Source organism: Setaria italica, chromosome VI (assembly GCF_000263155.2).
Source record: "Setaria italica strain Yugu1 chromosome VI, Setaria_italica_v2.0, whole genome shotgun sequence".
Lineage (NCBI taxonomy): Eukaryota > Viridiplantae > Streptophyta > Magnoliopsida > Poales > Poaceae > Setaria > Setaria italica.
Genome location: NC_028455.1, coordinates 29745636 through 29764736, shown reverse-complemented (window position 1 = coordinate 29764736; position 19101 = coordinate 29745636). Strand labels below are relative to the sequence as shown.

At 50.9% G+C, this 19101-nt stretch overlaps 1 protein-coding gene across 1 annotated transcript; it reads left to right on the top strand.

The window, feature by feature from the left end:
- The first annotated feature begins 15792 nt into the window (after window positions 1-15792).
- LOC101780191 lies at window positions 15793-18447 on the top strand. Its single transcript, XM_004973566.3, has 2 exons — window positions 15793-16097; window positions 17646-18447. Exons 1-2 carry the CDS (start codon window positions 16013-16015, stop codon window positions 18239-18241), a joined length of 681 nt encoding a protein of 226 aa, XP_004973623.1. The 5' UTR covers window positions 15793-16012; the 3' UTR covers window positions 18242-18447.
- The last annotated feature ends 654 nt before the right edge of the window (window positions 18448-19101 follow it).

The following is a 19101-nucleotide window of genomic DNA, read 5'->3' as shown; positions in this document are numbered from 1 at the left end:
TGACATTTGAAGGAAGGCGCGCCGCACAGCCGTACACATCAGTGATATTGATATCTGTCCTCACTCCGGGCCACCGGACACCGGTGGGGATTATCAGAGCCGGCGACGAGCGGGATGCGGTGCTTGCTGCACTGGACACCACGGGCCGTCGCGTCAAGCGTCATGATGCGCAAACCCGCAAACGGATGTGTACAACAGACATCGAAGCAGGGGACATGAGGGATTGGGAATTTGGGATACCTTTTCGCTAGAGCGAGCGTGGTCGCCTCGCCTGGTCTGCAGGACTGGTGGCCGCAGCCGTAAACGTGACAGCGTGCGCCACGTTTTGCGCAGTGAACCAAATGAAATAGTGCGCCACACTGTTGATCTTGTTTTGAATTTTCGACGAGTTCGTAAGCCCATTCCGGTGGAGAGTTATGTTTCCACGGTGCCACATTATCTCTTTTTTAAACGAACAGGTATGAGATCTGTCTATTATATTGACTCAGAAGAAGAGTTCAGATGGGTACCGAAGTTACACAACAAACAAAGTTGGACAAAAATCTCTCAAAGCTCTAGCTCTCGCAAAGCTCCACGTTCTAATTTCCTCCCTGATTTTTGCAAGCAGGGACCTCACAGCCTGCTCCTTGCGATTGAAGACACGGGCATTTCGCCCATTCCACAGTTCCCAAGTGACGAGGATGACAAGCGTGCGTTGCCCCTTCTTTGGAACACCAGGTGCCTCTCCCAAAAACGTCCACCAGTCAGCCACCATTTCGTCTTGCGACCATGTGTCTGGTGCCACGTTATCTAAAGTTGTTGTGAGATTTTGAATTGAAGAATGAAACAGGACCTACAATACAATGATTCGTTTTGTTGTTTCATATACTAGTCAATTTAATTACGATACATCGGATTGGATGCATACCAACGGGAAAAAGAGCTCTCTAGCCGATCCTGATGCAAGTTTCAACTTTCACTATGTTTCATAGTTTTGGAAGTTACACCTAATTTCATCTAGATGAAACTCATCTCTTTTCTCTCCTCATATTTTTTTTCAATATCACTATATTTGTTAGGTAGCACGCCAATCCTTACTAGGAATGGTCTAAGGATTACCCCTCCGCCCAAAAAAAGTGTTTTGGGAGGTTTTGATTTGTCGGAAAAATAGTCTCTGGACCCACGAAACTTAATGACAACAATTATGCACAAACAACCGAGCTACAAACCAAACAGCCAGGTTTAAGTAAGGCCATTGTCAGTGCATGCTTGTCAGCTTTTTAATGAAATGAAACTATCACTCTTAGTGCACTAGTTGTCAGGGATAGATCCTTCTTATTTTAGGAATGTTTGGCTCTTACTCTGTAATTTTACTGGGACTTCTACATATAATCAACTAGTAATCCCGCCTCCTGGAGTATATAAGGGAGAGCAAGGGTACCTAGATCGACAGAACCAACAGAGGATCAAATCCTCAACACCAAACAACACCCAAGCGCAGGGCGTAATATACAACACACCAAACAGGACGTAGGGTATTATACTATTCTTGCGGCCCTAACCTGTATAAATATGTGTCTTGTGTCCTCGCTTTTACCATCAAATTCCAGGTCCGGTGATCCCCACCAACTAATCTACTACCTCGGGATACCTCTTGGTAGGTTGCCAAGTATAAAACACCGACATCTGGCGCACCAGGTAGGTTGAACAGTTTCATAGACAGTTTTTCAGCATTTAATTTTTGTATGATGCTTTGATCAGATGTGTCACGCAATGAAACCATAACATTCTCAGTGCAAGTTTCATTGGGTTTCATGGAACTTGGTAACTGTGTCAGTTGAGTTTTATGGGGATGAAACTCTCATATCCTCTCTTCTCATAATTAGCTTGTCAAGTAAGCAAAAGCGGTGATGTGGTATAGAATTGAATGTTCATGAAACTCTCATGACACCTCATTGAGACTGGCCTAAGGTAATGGTAAGCCAACAACATACTTAATTAAAGATAACTTCATAGCTTTTAACAAGGGCATATAAGTCTATTTCCTTAATTCTTAACCTCCCCTAGAAACTCTAGAAATGCTTTGTTTCGTAAAAAAATATTGCTGAACCGAGGAAGTAAGCATTATCCTGTGATTTTATAGAACTGTACAATTGCTTGAATTTATCACAAAACGGGGCCATAGCCCATGCATAGCCTAAATCTAAAACCCAACAACAGGTAAACACGAAGACTGACTACCGACTGGCCAGGCGGTCCGATGGCTCGGCCCATGAGAAATGCAGCTACAGCAGCCCATGAAAAAAACCCAGCTATAGCAGCCTATATAGACAGCTCATGGCCCGCGACTCGCAACTCGCAACTCGCAATTCGCAATTCGCAACTCGCGACGCTCGCTGATCGCCGCCTCCATCCCTCCTTCCTCACCCCCGCGCCCCAGATCGATCGATCACCCTCATGGCGTACTCGCTTTTCATGTCCTCGTCTGCCCTGACCAACATGGCCGACTCCGTCCAAAATCAGCCGCAGCCGGCCGGCCCGGCTCTCCCCAGCCCTTCCCCTTCCCGATGGCCCGGAGCCACGCTGCCTCCGGCGCTGCTCGCCAGGGCCGCGACCGAGACGCCGCCACTCCGGCTCAACGAGCCCGCCGCAGCCGTCACCGGCCAGCGAATGGAGAAGAGGGGGCCGCGGCTTCCGCCGTCCGGGAAGGGCGCCACAAAGAAGCCTAGGACGGCACAGGCGCACACCCCGCCGGCCTCGTTCAGCAGCGTGGTGGTGACCGCGGCCGCGGTGACCACCGAGAGGAGGCTGGCTCTGGACAAGAAGGTCGCCGGCTGCCTCTTGGCTCGGATCTGGACCGGCGCCGCGACCGCTTGGCGCCAGGAGGGCCGGGCGGCGCTTCGGTGCCTGTTCCTGGAGCTCCCGCGGGGACCGCGCTGCGCGCTGCACCAGGATACGCCGGGGTGGTCATGGATGGAGAAGGGCGGCGTTCCACCCGTCGGCGGCGACGGCAAGGTGCTGGTGCCCATGGCGGGCGCCGGCGATGACGCCGAGGTGTTCCCGATGTACGCCCGGTGGCGCAAGAACGTGCGGATGCCCAGCCGGTTCTACATGCAGCATGTCCGCGCGATCGACGCCGGACGGACAGGACTGAATTGAAGACATGACACGCCGCCGCGTCGTGCTCTAGCCTCTAGGTGCCAAGATCAGGGCAGCCATTAGAGCTTTAGGCTTTAGCCATGAGAAAAGGGCTTATTAATGTATGTCACTCAAAAAATATGCCATGAATGACTTCTTTCAATTGAGCATATCATATCTTATTTGCATCTCCCTCTTTCTTTCGATTGCGTATTCATCATCATTATTATTAGCTTATTGTGATATCACTGGTCAAATCTTTTCGAATCGAAATTTGAACTACGGAACACTAATCAACAAAAAAATGTTGTTCAAAATCTCCGCTGAAATTTAATATACTAATAAATTTTCCATTATCATTGACCAGGAGAGGGTTTTCTGATAGATGTGTATTCATTGGAAAAACTAATAGATAGAGCGCGCGCTAGAATGCATTAATTTCGTGCCATTCTTCCACATTCTTACCCTCTTCTCGTTCGGCTTGAACTGTTCCATCCTGATGTGTGCCTCCAATACCGAATCTCTGCTTGCAATAGCTTCTCCCTATAATATCACCATTGCACCTTGCTTGCCTCGTTGCCAAGGCAACAGTAGAAAAAGAAATAATTCAAGGTTTGAAAAGTTCAATTTATGAGATGGAAAGTTGAAAATTGTAACGTGACACGTGACTTCTTACTCTTCTATCTCGAATTATTTCATGAATTACCCTCATACAGAATCACCATGGCACCTTATTCCGTGGTCGTTATGCCAAAGTAAAAAAAAATTGAGGAGGAAGTTAGAATTTTGGAACTTTTTAAATGCACTGATTGTTTTTTCAAAGTTTTGATTGATTTTGGTTTGGAACTTAGTATTTTTCTAAAAAAAGAATTTCCCTTTAAAATACATTTGGCAAATTTAAACATTAGTTGCAGGTATCTGTAGTTCAAAATGGAGGTTTCTGCCTATGTTTGCAATATTCAATCAGGCACTACAGTCGTTTTTTTTGGAGACCCGCACTACAGTCACCTCGATCGTTGAGGAGCGCTGTGGCATTGGCATGGCCTTGTGGGTCCCACACCCCTAACCTCCCCATCGCCACGCTGGCTCCCCCCTCGTAGAGTCGGACTGTAGCGCCGTCCTATGCCGCGTACGGGATATCGACTCCGACTTGGACGCTACTTTGCCCGGCGATATAATACGTTGAGGCCCCGAGGTCCGAGGGCGTCCGCCTCGGCGCTAGTAGATCGGATCACCTCACGATCGCGCGCGCCGCCGCCGCCGCCGCCGCCGACCGCCTGCCTTGCGACCCATGGCCGTGGCGTCCGCCGTGGTCCCGAGCTGCCCGCCGCCGTCCCTCCACGGCCGGTCCCGCCTGTCACGAGCATCAGGTGTCGCCGTGCCGCCGCCGCCGCCGCGGCTCTTTGCCGGGGACGATGCCCGGACCACGCCGCTCACGAACGTGGAACTGCGGGCGCTGATGCGCCGCCAGTGCGAGCTGGTCCCGTTCTCCGACGACGACGACGATCTCCCGCCGCCGCTACTGTTATCCCGGGAAAACAACCTCCAGCTGCAGGCGCAGCTGCTCTGCAGCCAGTTCCAGTCGCCGCCGCTCTCCTTGGACAACCTCAATGCGCCGGTCTCCGAGGACGACGTCGACGTCCTGGCGCCGATGTTCAGCGAAGAGGAAATCCAGGTGCTGTGGCCCGCCGGAACGGGCTCCGATGAACGGCAGGCCGGCGAGAAGAGGAGGTCTCCGCCGTGGCCGTCCTGCATATCGGACGACGACGACAACGACGAGCCGCCGCCGCCTCCGGTCAAGAGGGCCAGGACCAGGACGAAGACTAGGAGCCGGCGCCGGGACGGCGCCCGCGCGACCCGGCTCCGGCTCCGGCTCCGGGAGTGGCACAACGCGATCGCGAGGCTCATCCTGAGGCACCAGTTCCGCGGGCCGGAGCTCTCGCGCGGCCGGACGGCGCTGGGGTGCCAGTGCCACGAGATCGCGCTGGCGGGCGTCGGCGGCTGCTGCGCGCTCCACCAGGACGGGCCGCAGCCGGATGACCGGGCGTGGATGTACTCGGCGCAGGGCCGCGTCCCGCTCGTCGGCGGCCCCGGCGAGGTCCTGGTGCCCACGCTGTCCGCGGGCAACAGCAAGGCGACGGTGGTGCAGTACGCGCGGTGGCGCCGCGGCGTTCGGATGCCGACCCGCTTCTACGTGGAGAACGCCGTGCAGCAGCAGCGGGGGATGGCGGCGGCCGACCAACAGCCAAACGACGACTGGATGGTGACGGACTGATGAGTGCTGGTGCCACGATCGACATCATCCATGGCGAATCATGTACAGTAGTATGATGTGCATATACAGCTGGTGATCTGAATGTAAATGTGAAATTTGCTTATCGCTGCACAAATTCGTTGGTTAATTTAGGAATGAAAACCCTACTCGCAAAGCTTGCTATCAAAATGGCTAAAGATATTATATTTGCTCCCAAAGCTTTCGTTCCTGAAGAAACAAATGAACAATCAACCAGAAATCTTCAGGAACACAGATGAAATGCGCCTTGATCTGCTAATCCTATCATCTGAAACTCTCCAAAACCACTGTAGCAGGCCGCTCCAATTCATCGATGCACACACGAGAGGAAACAGGGTAACCCGCACGCACACCTGGCAAGCCGCCGGAAAATGCCTCATGGCGGGTACCCGCTGGGCGGGTGTTATCTATGCCGCCCATTACTGTGCCAAGATTCGTGCTGGTCATTTATTTATTTCGTATTCGTTTGGTATTTGATTTTTTGGACGTCTGTATTGTTTTGACATGGCCCACATAATCTTCCTCCTCCGCCTGCCGGTATAGATTTCCATTTGGCCCGCGGCCCGTGGACCGGCCCACGGCACGACATTTTGGCCCGGTACAGGCACGGCCCAGCACGACGGCCTTGCAGGCCGGGCCGGCCCGGCCTACATCACGGGCTGGGCCTGGGCCGCTACCTCAGCACGTGGGCTGGCTCGGCACGGCCTGGCACATTTGGCCCGTGGGCCAGCAACGGCCGGCACGGCCTGTTAAGGCCTGCCAGGCCTGCCTCGGCCCGGCCAAACGGCCGTATATAAGGCCGCGCGACCGCCGGCGGAAACCCTACCCCCGGCCCCCGCTCCCTCCCGCATCGAGCCGCCTCGCCTCTCTCTCGCTCTCTCCCGATCCCGGCTCCTCGCCTCCTCCCCGCTCCCTCCCGGCTCCTCGCCTCCTCCCCTAGATCCACCGCCGTCCTTGCCCGCCGCCGGCTCGCCGGTGGCCCCTCCGCCTCCCTCCCCCCCGTAACTGCTCCTCCACTCTCAGATCCGACGTCCTCGCCCACCGCCGGCTTGCTGGTGGCCCCTCCGCCGGCTCCGCCTCCCTACCCCTGTAACTGCTCCTCTCCTAGTCCCCTCTCAGATCCGGCGTCCTCGCCCGCCGCCGGCTCGCCGGTCACCCATCCGCCTCCCTCCCCGTAACCCCGCTTCTCCCTTAGCCCCTCCGGCCCTCCGCCTCCCTCGGTTCCTCGCCTAGTCGCCTCCTCCCCTCGACCCTCGCAGATCCGCCTCACTCCCTGGTTCCCCACCGTTGCGGTTCGTCTTCTCCGGCTCCGGGCTCCGGCTGCGCAGGTAAATACCATCCTCAGTTCCTCACTCCTCTCGTTCCTCTTCTTCTTCCGTTCTTCGACACCTCACAGATCCGCCTCCCTCACTTTCTTCTCTTTTATCGTGTAGGTCTCCTACAGGGGCCGCGCGTCGTTGAGGAACGGAGCCGCCGAGGCGATGACGTCAACGGTGGAGGGCTCGAGGGTCTGTTCCGGTTCCGGGTGTGCTCGAGGATGGACGACGACTATCTAACCTGCCTCAATGATGAGTTGCGGTTGATGGGGGAGACCGGAGATGATGATTCTGATTTGGAGGCGGATCGGCGGGCGCTGCTCGGTGGTGCCGTCCCCGATGCTCAGCCAGGTCCTGGAGCTGGAGATTCTCCAGCACCTGCTGCTGCTGGCTCTGGTGCTGGTCCGGGCTCGGAGAGTACGGGCAGCAAGAGGACTCGTTCTTGCACCTCTAAGGTGTGGGATGACTTTGAGCCTCTGTACGAGGTAAAGAATAACAAGAGGGTAAGAACTGGTGCTAAGTGCCTACATTGCAAGAAAATTTATTCTGGTAAGTCTGCTAGTGGTACTGGACACTTGCATAGGCACCTTCCAAAGTGACCAGTCTTGCTAGGTGCTTCACGTATGGCTCAGTCCCAACTCAAGTACAATCCTGATGGCTCTCTCCATATGTGGGAGTACAATCCTGATGTTGCTCGTATCCAGTTGTGCAGATTGATTGCTAGACTAGACCTTCCTTTATGCTTTGGTGAGTCTGATGCATTTGAGGAGTATATTAATATTGCTCATAATCCTAGATTCAGTTGTGTGTCTAGGCAAACCACCACCAGAGATTTTGTTAAGTATTTTGATGAGCGTCATACTAAACTCCTGGCTTCTTTGCAAACTGTTTCCTCTGTTGCTCTTACATCTGACATATGGTCTGGTAATGCTAAGGAAGATTACCTTAGTGTGGTTGCTCATTATGTGAATGCTGATTGGCAACTAGAGAAGAGGATCTTAGGCCTTCGTTTAATTGATGTTTCTCATAATGCTGATAATATTGCTGAGCGCATTACAGCTGTTGCTACTGATTATGGTTTAAATGATAAGATATTTTCTATCACACTGGATAATGCATCGGCAAACACTGCCGCCATTGGTAAGCTTCATCCTTCACTGACTGGTTACATGGGTAGACTTTTTTTTCATCAGCGTTGTGCTTGTTACATCATTAATCTTATTGTTAAGGCTGGCCTTGATGTTTTCAAGCCTATGCTTAGTTCATTTAGAACTGCAATTTCATTCCTGAATTGTTCTAACCAACGTATTGCGGCATACAAGTCATATTGCATTGCTGTTGGTGTCCGTCCTCGTAAGTTTGCTTTGGACATGGATGTTAGATGGAGTTCAACTTATCTCATGTTGAAGCATCTATTGCCCCATAAGACCATATTCCATCAGTTCATAACCACTCAATATGGTTTGGTTGAAGGTCAAACAATTCTGACAGAATTACACTGGTATATTGCTGAAAAGATTCTGATATTTCTTGAACAATTCTATGATTCTACTGTTATTCTGTCTGGTGTTTACTATCCTACTGCTCCATTAATCTTGCATCATATTCTTGAGATAGCTGGGCACCTTAATTTCTATGCTGATGATGCTGATCTGAAACATGTTGTTGCACCCATGAAGTCTAAGTTCTTATCTTATTGGGTTGATATACCTATGCTTTATGCCTTTGCTTTTATATTGGATCCTAGAGCTAAGATTACTGGTTTTAGCAATGTGCTTCAGCTGATGTCTCAGCTAACTGGTAAGGATTATTCTAGTTACTTAACTGATGTAAGAGCTGAATTGTCTACAATCTTTGGCAAATATGAAGCTAAGTATGGTTCTGTGAGGATGCAGAGGGCCACTCAGCCAGGCCCTGCAGGTAGCCCTGTTAATTGGGTTGTAACCCATGTTGTAACCACACCAATCTATTCTCATAAGAAAATAAATATAACCCACCCTAAACCAAACCTCCACTATCACACACCACACCACCCCAAACTTACCATTGCATAAGTTATACAAATTACTTGCCAAATATGGTTACAACCCAATAAGAACCCATTAGGTACCCAATAAAAATCCATTAGTTAACTTTTTTTTTGAGTTTGTATGTGACTCTCAACGTGGGGCCCACATGTAAGTCTAGCCATACTACTTTGCACAAAGTAGCGGACTGTCAAGCTAATTCATCTGCAACAAGTTTCGGTCAATTCATCCAAAATTTTAAGGTGTGAACACGAGGTTTTAGTTTTAGGGTCCGACTCTTGACGCGGGCCCCACATGTAAGTCCAGCCGTACTACTTTGCATACAGTAGCGGACTGTTAAACTAATTCATCTGTAACAAGTTTCGATCAATTTATCCAAAATTTTAAGGTGTGAACGCGAGGTTTTATTTTTAGGGTCCGACTCTTGATAGATGAGGCTCCAGGCTTTTGGGTTCTTAATGGGTCTCAACCCACGGGTTGAGAGTCTTTTAGATCCAAAAATAATACCACACACCCCAAACACCTTCCAAACTATTTATTTGTAAAACCCAAACCAAACCAAACCATCTAGCAGGCCAACTCATTATAAACCAATTCAAATGAACTTATTATATAAACCAAACCATTAAAACTAATAAACCCAACCCAATTAACAGGGCTACCTGCAGGTAAGAAGAAGACTGCTTGGGGTAAGATCTTTGGTTCCCAGGCTGCTTCATCTACTTATTCTGCTGCTAGCCTTGGTGCTGGCCTGGGTTCTTCTTCTGTTTCCTCCTCCCTGTCTAGGAGACAATCTGCTAGTGCTTTGTTGCAAGCTGCTCAAACTGGTGCCTCTCTTGCTGCTGCTTCTGAACTGTCTGCTTACCTAGACAGTGACACCATCAATCAATATGATGATGACTTCAACATATTGACCTGGTGGCATGAGCATAAGTTATCATATCCTGTTCTGTCTATCTTAGCTAGGGATGTTATGACTGTGTCTGTCTCTACTATATCTTCAGAATCTGCATTTAGTACCACTGGCAGGATCATTGAGGAGCGACAACGTCGTCCGACCCCTGAGATGGTGGAGATCTTGGCTTTGATCAAGGATTGGGAGCAAGGAGATGCAAGACTGCAGCATACCGTCGACGATACCGAACTTGAAGAGTCATTTGAGGATTTGTATCTTGATGAGTAAGTTTTCTACTCTCATTTACTTCTAATCAGTATACTTGTGTTAGTTGTTACTTCAGTATACTTGTGTTAGTTGTTACTTGAATTATTGGTAATCCTCCTATCATTTTTTGCAGAAGCTAGATGTCTGCTGCCCTGTTGGTGCTCTGTCAGTGTTCAGGAGCAAGATAGAACTCAGAAGTGAGAAGCCTTGTGCTGTTGTGCTTGTGTAGATCTTGTGACTTGTGACTTGTGAGTTGTCAGTTGAGTTGTGAACTTGTGTGATTGTATATAGTGTATATGAACAATGAACTTATGAGCTGGCTGTACTCTTTTTTCCTTTGTAGGGTCTTCTCACGAGGTGTGAGTTTTTACCTACAAAGGTTTTTAATGAGGCAGCAATACAAACAGCTCAAAATAATATTCATATTTGTTTGTGTTATTGTGATTGTGAATCTGTGTGAATCTTGGTGAATTTGTGAATCAGTTGAATCTATGAATATATTGAATCAGTTGAATTTGTGAGTTTTTACCTATTCAAAATGTCTTCCTTTGAATATATTAGATTCTGGTGAGGGGTTTTTGTTAAAACGTTACACGGGCTGGCACGGGCACGGTGAGGCTGTTAAGGCCCGCCGGGCGAGCGGGCCGGCACGGCCTGCGTAAGAAGTAAGCAGGCCGGACCTGGGCTGCTCTTTCGACACGCGGGCCGGCCCGGCCTGGCCCAACACATAGGCGGGCCTAAACAGGCCGGGCCTAAACAGGCCGGGCCTATTCGTGCCCGTGCCCGGCCGGGCCGGGCCGCCCGTTTGGCTATCTATACCTGCCGGACTCCTCGGCCTGCCGTCCTCCAGTTGCTCGCCGCCGTCGCTGTTCCTCTGCTCGACTCCGCCGCCACCGCGCATCTGCTCAACGCCGCCGCTGCTATTTTTCTTTTTTAAAGGTTTCGACTCCGGGGCCGTCGCCTCCTCCTCCTCGGACTCCCCCTCCCTCTCCTGCTTCGCCGCCGCCGACTCCTCGTCCTCCTGCTTCTCCCCCAGCACCGCGGCCGTCGCCTCCTCATCCTTCTTCGACTCCCCCTCCCGCTCCTCCTTCACCGCCGACGACTCCTCGTCCTCCTCATTCTCCGAATCCCATCCTCCTCCGCCGGAACCCGTCCTCCTCCACCGGATCCCATCCTCCTACGTTGTATCCCTCACTGCGCCGCCCGAGAAGAAGCCCCGAGGCCCCAACTCGTCGCCGAGTCCGCTCTTTGCCTCGTCGGCTACTGCAACGAGCTCAACGCCGGCCACGCCGCCGACAACCACGCGCACGCGGCGTCCAGAGACTTCAGCAAGCAAAGGTTATTTTTCTTCTCTTTTTTTGCGTGAATGGATTGGCTCTCCTGCAAATGAAATTCTCCGTACTTGTGTTGATTGATGCGTACTGTGAATCCAGCTACCGTTCGGCACATGCTAACCAATAGTGAACGGTTCATTTGAACGTGTACACCTCCGCCATGCCGTCTCCCAGCACTGGGTCGAAGGACGACACCACGCGACCCAGCTTGCCGAACGGTCGAAGTAATTTTCCTGCCGGGCCTCTAGCTGCAAGCGATTTGCCATGGATTTTTCTTTTTCTTTTTAGTAACCAGCAAGGTACAATTGTATCCTGCTAACCCATTGAACGCAGTACTGGTAACAAGTTACCTAGCGAGCAGGTCGAGAAGCTTGGCCTGGATCCTATCGCCGTTGTTCTTGGCGTTCAACGCACCACCAGGTGACCATCAGCCTCGAACCGCTCCTCCTACGTGCCTCCTCGTCGCCCGCGCTAGCCAACGTCGTCCCCCTCAGCGCCGGTGCGAGGCCTGCGAGCAGGAGTCCGAGCCTGCTGTCCGCCGTCGTCATCATCAGCGCTACGCAAATTATAGAGAAGAAAGAAGATGAGAGAGATGAACTATGACATGTGGGACCCATGCCAGCGTGGAATGTTGACATGGAGCCACGTCAGACAAAACAGCTATGGATTCGTGTTGAGGTGGCCAAACAAACGGTTTCCCAGGTTTAAGGAGGCAGAACAACTGGTTTTTGGAGTGAGGAAACGAGGACTCAAGCAAACGGAGACCGATCAGTGTGCCCCCTTACTATTGTAGTAAGTTCCAAGTCTTGGCAAAGAGACTTCCAGTGTCGCACGCCCCCGCGTCACCCCGCTCGGGTGACTTAGGCGGTGACCGCCCGTCCCCACCGCCGCCACCCTCTCCCTCCCCTTCCCTCCCCTTGCCGCCGTCGGAGGGGTTGGCCAGAAGCTCGCGTCGACGCCAGCCTCCAGGACGGCGGCGGCGGGGTCTTATTGCCCCGGTCCGATCGCGTGCGGGGAAATGGGCGGTCATGGTGGACCCGTCGGCCAGGGCGACGGCGGCGGCTCGGGAAGGCGGATCCGGCACCGTGGAGGCCCATTCCCGCGACAACGGACCCGGATGGCTGCAGGTCAAGGCCGCATCGCGCTATGATGGAGGCCGCCGAGGAAAGCACGGGACCGTGGTGAGATAAAGGCGTGCGACAGGAGGGGCCACTAGGGGGAGGAGACGTGGAGGAGGTGCGGCGGCCCGTGGAAGAGCGACGTGGAGACGGCGTCGGTGCGGAGGTGGCACCAGTGCAAAGGACATCGGTGCAGAGGAGGTGCTGCGCGCGGGACGGCGCAGGGCGCGGAGCGAGGAAGGTGACTGCCGGCAAGTGAGCAGAGGTGGAGGTACGGAGGCATGGTGCGAGGAGGCGTGGCGGAGGCACCGCCCCGGATGAGCTGCCGTGACTGTGGTCGGGAGTGCCAAGCCGTGAGCGTGCAGGGGCTGGGATGCTCCGGGTGAAAGTCCCCACCGGCGTTCTTGCCGATGAAGATGACGACGGCGCCCTAAGGTGTCGTTCTTCCCGCTGGAGGCGTCATTTCTGAGCAACAACCCTGCTGCACTTGGTCCTCTAGGTGAAAACCCTGTCCAGATTCTGATCGAGCGACAACGGTACCATTGGCGCTGTGCACTCCTTGGAGGCGTCGTCTCTAGAGACCCATCTCGGTTTCTGACATTCCTAGTCCATTAGCCATGGACGGCCGCAACCGGTACTGACAATTCCGCCGCGTGGCAAGCTGGACAGGTGTTGCCGAGGCCACGTGGAGGCAATCGCAGTTATGGTGGTGGCTAGAGTTTGTTGCATGGATGTCGATCTTGGCCGCTTGCGGCGGACCACAACGGCTGGTGTTGCTTGGCAACGGTCAGTGCAGCGTGGGACTGCGTCAGAGGACGGTGCTTGCGGCAACGGCATCGTGGGACAATTGGGCTTGTAGCGGACCGTGACGGGTTGCTTAGCGTGGCTGGGTTACCCGGTGCGGTGCATCGTCGGAAGACAGCACAAGCGACTTCTCTGGCTTGCTGACATGGTGGCGGGCGCCATTGCGCGGGTGAAGCAACAAGGCAAAGTCGACCTGCGGCGCTGGCTTGGTTGATCGACAGAGATCTTGTGGAGCGGGGCAACATTGCTTGCTACTCTGATAGCGACAAAAGAAACAGATCCGTGACGTGGAGTACCATGGCGGGCGTGGCGAGGCCCATGCGCGTGTTTCTTCGAGGTGATGAGAGTAAGGTGGAGTCCAACGGCGGATGTGGCGAGGCTCCCGCGCGTTGTGTTATCGCGATGACGACTTCGAGGGAGCCTGCGAGAGGTTCGGATTCGGTAGTTTTACTCTGTCAGGTGGAGTGTGGTGTAACAGAGAGTCCCGCGTGGTGGTGGCCTTCTCGGTACGGTGCAGTCTGTTTCTATCAGTTTCCTATCAACGCTAGCCCACGCTCGGAGGTTTTGACGATCTATGAGCGTGGATGTTGGTGGATGCCGCCATGGCGAGCGGAGTGATCAGGCCGCGTTGATGTTCCAATCCAACCGGTAGGGTGTGGCAGTTTTTGAGCTGTGTGGCTATCCGTACTGATGTCCCAATCCAACCGGGTGAATTACTTTTCTTGTTTGTTTTCCGATCTGGTTCTTTTTAATATAATTGGCTACTCTCCTACTGGAGGAAAAAAAAAAAAGCGGACTCGGCTCGTAGTACTGGAGGTAAATATGACTTCTTCCTTCTAGTTTCTTCGTCTTGTAGGGCCGAGCTATCGTCTGTTTTGCGGCCTGCTATCTATCTATTCATTCGGTCCAGTTTAAGCGAGTTCTGTTTATGGGCTGCAAATAGCCTCCCTAGCCAGTCTGTTTTCTTGGGTCATTCATTGGTGTTAGCCAGAAGTCATTAAAATGAACAAATTCGGAATTCAAAGCAGGGACAGTACGATAAAAATAAACTAACTAGCTCATTAGTGTCCTCACTCACCACTTGCATCCTTAGCCTTACCTTCTTAATTTCGGGGGTAAACTATAGTACTAGACTAGTTCCTTTCAATTATGGCTTGGCGTAGAGATCAAGTACACAAAAAAAACATCATTTTCTTCTTTAGAAAAAGGCAAATTAGGAATACATTTCTATATTTGCAAGTTTATGCTGGATCACAGAGACATAGACAGACTTTTCTCTGTTGTTACATAATCTTCTTTTCTCCACATTATCTACAATTTGGATGAAGATTTTCTTATTACAAATTGGACTGCTTTTGCAAGTCAAACGATGGATCAGATTTGATCTTGCGGTAGCTCGGTAAAGCGTAGACTATGCCGCTCCTCTCAACAGCATACTATAACCCAAGGTGGTTCCACTGGTTCAAGCCAATTTGTTATGGTTGTTAGCATCGGCTACGCTGTCAATTGTCAAACAGCTCAGACCAATCAGCAGACGCCCACCTTCGTTCGGATTTCGCACTCCACAGAGAAACCATTCGCACAGGGAATGTTGTAATTAATTCATTTTGGAACATCAAATTTGGCGACCAATTTGGTGTTTCGCACATGTGCTCTGGAGCCTGGTCAGATCTTTTCTCCTCTTGCTCACATGCAACAAGGCGAAAATCCCCTTTGCAAAAAAAAAATTGCACTGATCTTTAAAGAGGATCTGACTGTTACTACTGCGCTGTCAGTAAGAAGTAAGAACATGAACTTATGATCTGACGTTGACTCGGCCTTTCTCATTATACAAATTCAACCCAAATACAAAAGCATAGGGTTTCCTTTTTATCTTGATGATTCCATCGTGCGAATAATTCTAAGGAGGCGTACCCTTGACTCCTTGAGATTTTGCAAAATGCTCGCCCGGTGTAGCGGGATTTCCTTTCGTCAGCGAACATCGCTGGGCTGGCCACCTCTCGAGGTTCGGTGACGGCACGCATGATTGCCAATAAAAGTTGCGCTTAATTGTCTATTTAAATACAAACCGTAGATCATTTATATTCTTTAAATGACCACACCGACAGTGGGGGTTAAGCAGTTCATGATTTATTTAGTTTATTATAATCAGTACTGGTTCCAGAGCTACTTACCACTTTACTTTATTCGTAAAGATCTCTTAAACAGTTTACTCACCGGACGGTGCACTAGAACTTTTTGTTTTTTTTTTCGTTAGAGGAAATTTCTTGGCTTTACGGAAGGCTACTTATTAAGGCGGTTTTCTACTCCCACCGTTGCCTGTGTGCTCTTGAAATAATATTTGTCTATAATCACTTGTTTTTCTCAGCAATTCTAAAAATATATGATCGTCTTTTTTTTTTACAAACTTTCGGACAAATTATATCTCTTTTTTTAGGGTCGACAAATTATAATCTCTAAACAGAGAGAATTGTTGAGAATTGCAGGAGCTGATCAAGCGTACAGAACTGTCGGCTACTATCCCTTTTTGCTTACCCATGGAAGGCTGCCTTCTAACCGAAAATAGTCGGCAGGGGCACTTTGGTCAATCCACCACGGCGACGGCCATCGCACGGTGGACACACACATGACACATGCGGCGAGAGAGAGCAGCGGGCGGAGCAGGCGCGCACCGAAAAAAAAGCCATAAAAAGAGAGCTCGAAGCGGGATCGAGCGGAGGAAGAGATCCTCTGCTACTCACTTGCCGAGCCAGCTCACCCTCCAAGCTCGCACGAGCTCCCAGATCCCAATTTGTCCCCAGCGCGCGCGCGGGCCGGGGGAGGAGGAGGAGGAGAGCTCAGATGGCGATGTCCGCGGGGCCGCTGCTGGCCGCCCTACTACTGCCGGCGCTCCTGCTCTCCGCCGCCTCCGCCGCCGACAGCACGAGTACTGCTCCTGTCACCTTCACGCTTCCGGTTCCTGTTTGCTTGTCGCGTGCTGCATTCCTTGCTTGTTATTCTTGCGCGCACTCCAATCTGTCTAGGAATAATGTTCACGGTTGCGAGTCTGGTGTCTGGATCTGGGTGTTTCGGATGGATGCCTAGCTCGGACTGTGATCTCGGCTCGGGGGTGCCGGGGTGGGATGGTTTTACGGGGGAGGACGGTGGGTTGTACGCCATTGGGAATCGGGCATTGGGCCATGGGGTAACGGGATCACCGCAGTGAGTGTTCACTGAGCCATGGTTCTCGCTTCATGTCCTTTCAGTAAAGATAGCTTCCCTGAACGGATAATTGACTGGTTAGTGGTTACTGAATGGTCGAATATTGAGCCCAAATGCCCAATCCTGGGGGAATTTTGTGTCGTTACCAATTTTGGCATATGTTTGTATGCGAAGTTGCGACGGTACTGTATGGTAGTATTGTCTGCTTGACTGCTACATTTGGCATCCGTGGCCAATTTTCAAATGTCAATTCGCAAAATTTTGTTGAGGTTGAGTGAGGGGATTTGATTGTATTTGGTTTGTTGTGATGGGTCAAATTGTGAGGATTTCTTAAAGGCTGGTAACCTTGCCAACTTCTGTCTTGACATGTCTTTAAGTGACTTGGTTGGTTATATTGGTTTCTTTAAGATTGGTTATATTGGTAATGTGTGGGAACCTTGGTGGCAATTCTATCACTCATCTTCGTGGTTAAGTTATAAGTGCGGATATGTTGTGTTATTGCTATTGATGGCAATAGCACAATCTACATAGTTTACTTATGTTGCTGACTGGAACATTATAGCAATCGGATATTTATGATAATAAATCCTTTAATATTATGCTCACTCAGTCTAAATTTACAGCCTGATGTGCCCATGAAATGGAACATCAGCCATAGAAAGAGGCCGGCTGCTGCACTGTGTTTAACTATGATGCGCCCTTGTAGTTCTTTACCTCATCAATCCTTACATTCAAACCTACTGCACAACTGGATGCTTTCTACCAGATTGTTCTCTGTAGAGGCTCATTTCCCATGCCTAACTATTTAAATAAACATTCTATTAGTAGGACCCTTGTTATGGCTAATTTTATTCTATTCTTGTAAATCAGTTGTTTCAAAGGAATGCTATGTTTCACTAGCCACTGTGATACTTCTCTTATCCACGGAAAGTTCTCAATACTGCTAGCAATTCTCGGAGACTTGTTAAAGCAGAAAGTACCACAAAGCTGCTAGCCTGCTACATAAGCTTTGTTAAACTAATAGGATGTTAATCTTCCATAGACCTCATCTATATTTATTTTAGCGCACTTGTTGATTTCTACACCCTTGTGTTTGTGGCATTTATCTAGGATGCATTTGCATCTTCACTTCCTCTTTCTACACCCTTGTGTTTGTAGCATTCATCTAGGATGCATTTACATCTTCACTTCCTCTTAAACCCTGAAATTATTTTTTTTGAAAAGTGAAAATTAAATTTTCTATAATATTGTGCTTGAATTATCTTCTTTTCAGACAACCCTGCCGATCAGCTCGTGTCATTGGTCAACAGCAACCGTACTGCCAGCAAGGCCTCCTCTCTTTCTGATAATCAAGGTCTGGGATGCATTGCTCTGCAATACATCAAAGCATATCAAGGCCAATGCAGCGATGTGCGTGACAAGAAGCCTCCGGAGTCCAGTTTCGCCGAGAAATTCGCCCCGGACTGTGGTGTCCAAGTGGCAACGCTCTCTAAGATCACCGGGAGGCTCGTGGCTTGCCAGTCCAAGTACCCCTCTCCACCTGAGGCCTTGGACATCCTGGTCAACGACGCCAAGGACCTTCAGGTGCTGCACAGCAAGAACCACACGGAGATCGGGGTGGCCGTGAGCGGCACCGACGGCGGTGGGCCGTACTTCTGGTGCGTCCTGTTCAGTGGCGGGAAGCCCGCCACCAGCTTCAAGGTGGACGGCGAAGTGCCCAAGACCGCCATGCACCCGGGATGCTTCAGTGGCAACAACGACGACTGCGCGGGTCCGAGTCCGACGAATGGCGCCGTTCCGACCATCGCTGGTGCGTCGAGGCTGGTGGCAGCCCTTCTTTTTGTTATGGCTTGTGCCTTGGCTTTGTGAGCTTGGGTAGGGATGCTGTTTCCCACCATTCTTTTGCTTTGTGAGGAAAGGAGCAGGACACCCTCCTGTTGCAGTGTTGCGCCATTCTTTTGCTTGTTTGAGCAGAGCAGGTGAACTATGTAAGGATCTATATCATTGTTCAGCATTTGAGACTGTCGGTTACCTGTTCAGAATGTTCATCAAAGTAGTTTTGTGCACAATCTTCAGATGTTTGCTGGGACTGTAAGAAACTTTTGATAAAATGTGTCGGATGGCATCAACGGCATCCGCAGCCATGTCCATGCTGTGTACACGAACTGTGCTGTCGCTGATCTGCTGATGGTCTTATATACAGCCAGCAAGGTCCATCCGGCGTGTAGCCAAATTAAGAGGTCGACAACGTAAAGTAAGCAAAGGATACCGCATTAAAAGTCTCCATTTGACAGAGTTATACGGCGCTACGAATCGATCCTGCGATTCTACTATTTCTGTCCAGAAAAAGGAACTACTGTGGACTGTCCAAAAATGACAGCAACAGGGCTGGCAAGTGGCAACACGATAGCGAAGCAGCAAAGAATACCAGAGTTGCCCAAAACGAGCCCTTGAAGCCGCCAAAGCTTCGTCCATCGGTCACACACACAACTATCCTTTCAGGTTTCAACTGCTTTTGTTCTCAGATGACGCGTCTTCCACTAATCTGGCCACATCGGGTGGTGATCGAAGAGAGGCCACACGATTCCGCTAACCGCGTCCACCGAAAAGAGATCACAGGGGGCACGGCGGCACGCAAGCCACAAAACCGCGGCAAACCCTCGCCGGCGGCGTCTCCGGTCGGGTCAGCGGTCACCGCATGGTCCGACTTCCAAACCATCTCCTTCGTG

Coding starts and splice junctions, on each gene's coding strand:
- LOC101780191 (XM_004973566.3), top strand. CDS start 16,013: ATGGCGATGTCCGCGGGGCCGCTGCTGGCCGCCCTACTACTGCCGGCG. Junction 16,098..17,645: donor CTCCGCCGCCGACAGCACGA/GTACTGCTCCTG, acceptor TCTTCTTTTCAG/ACAACCCTGCCGATCAGCTC.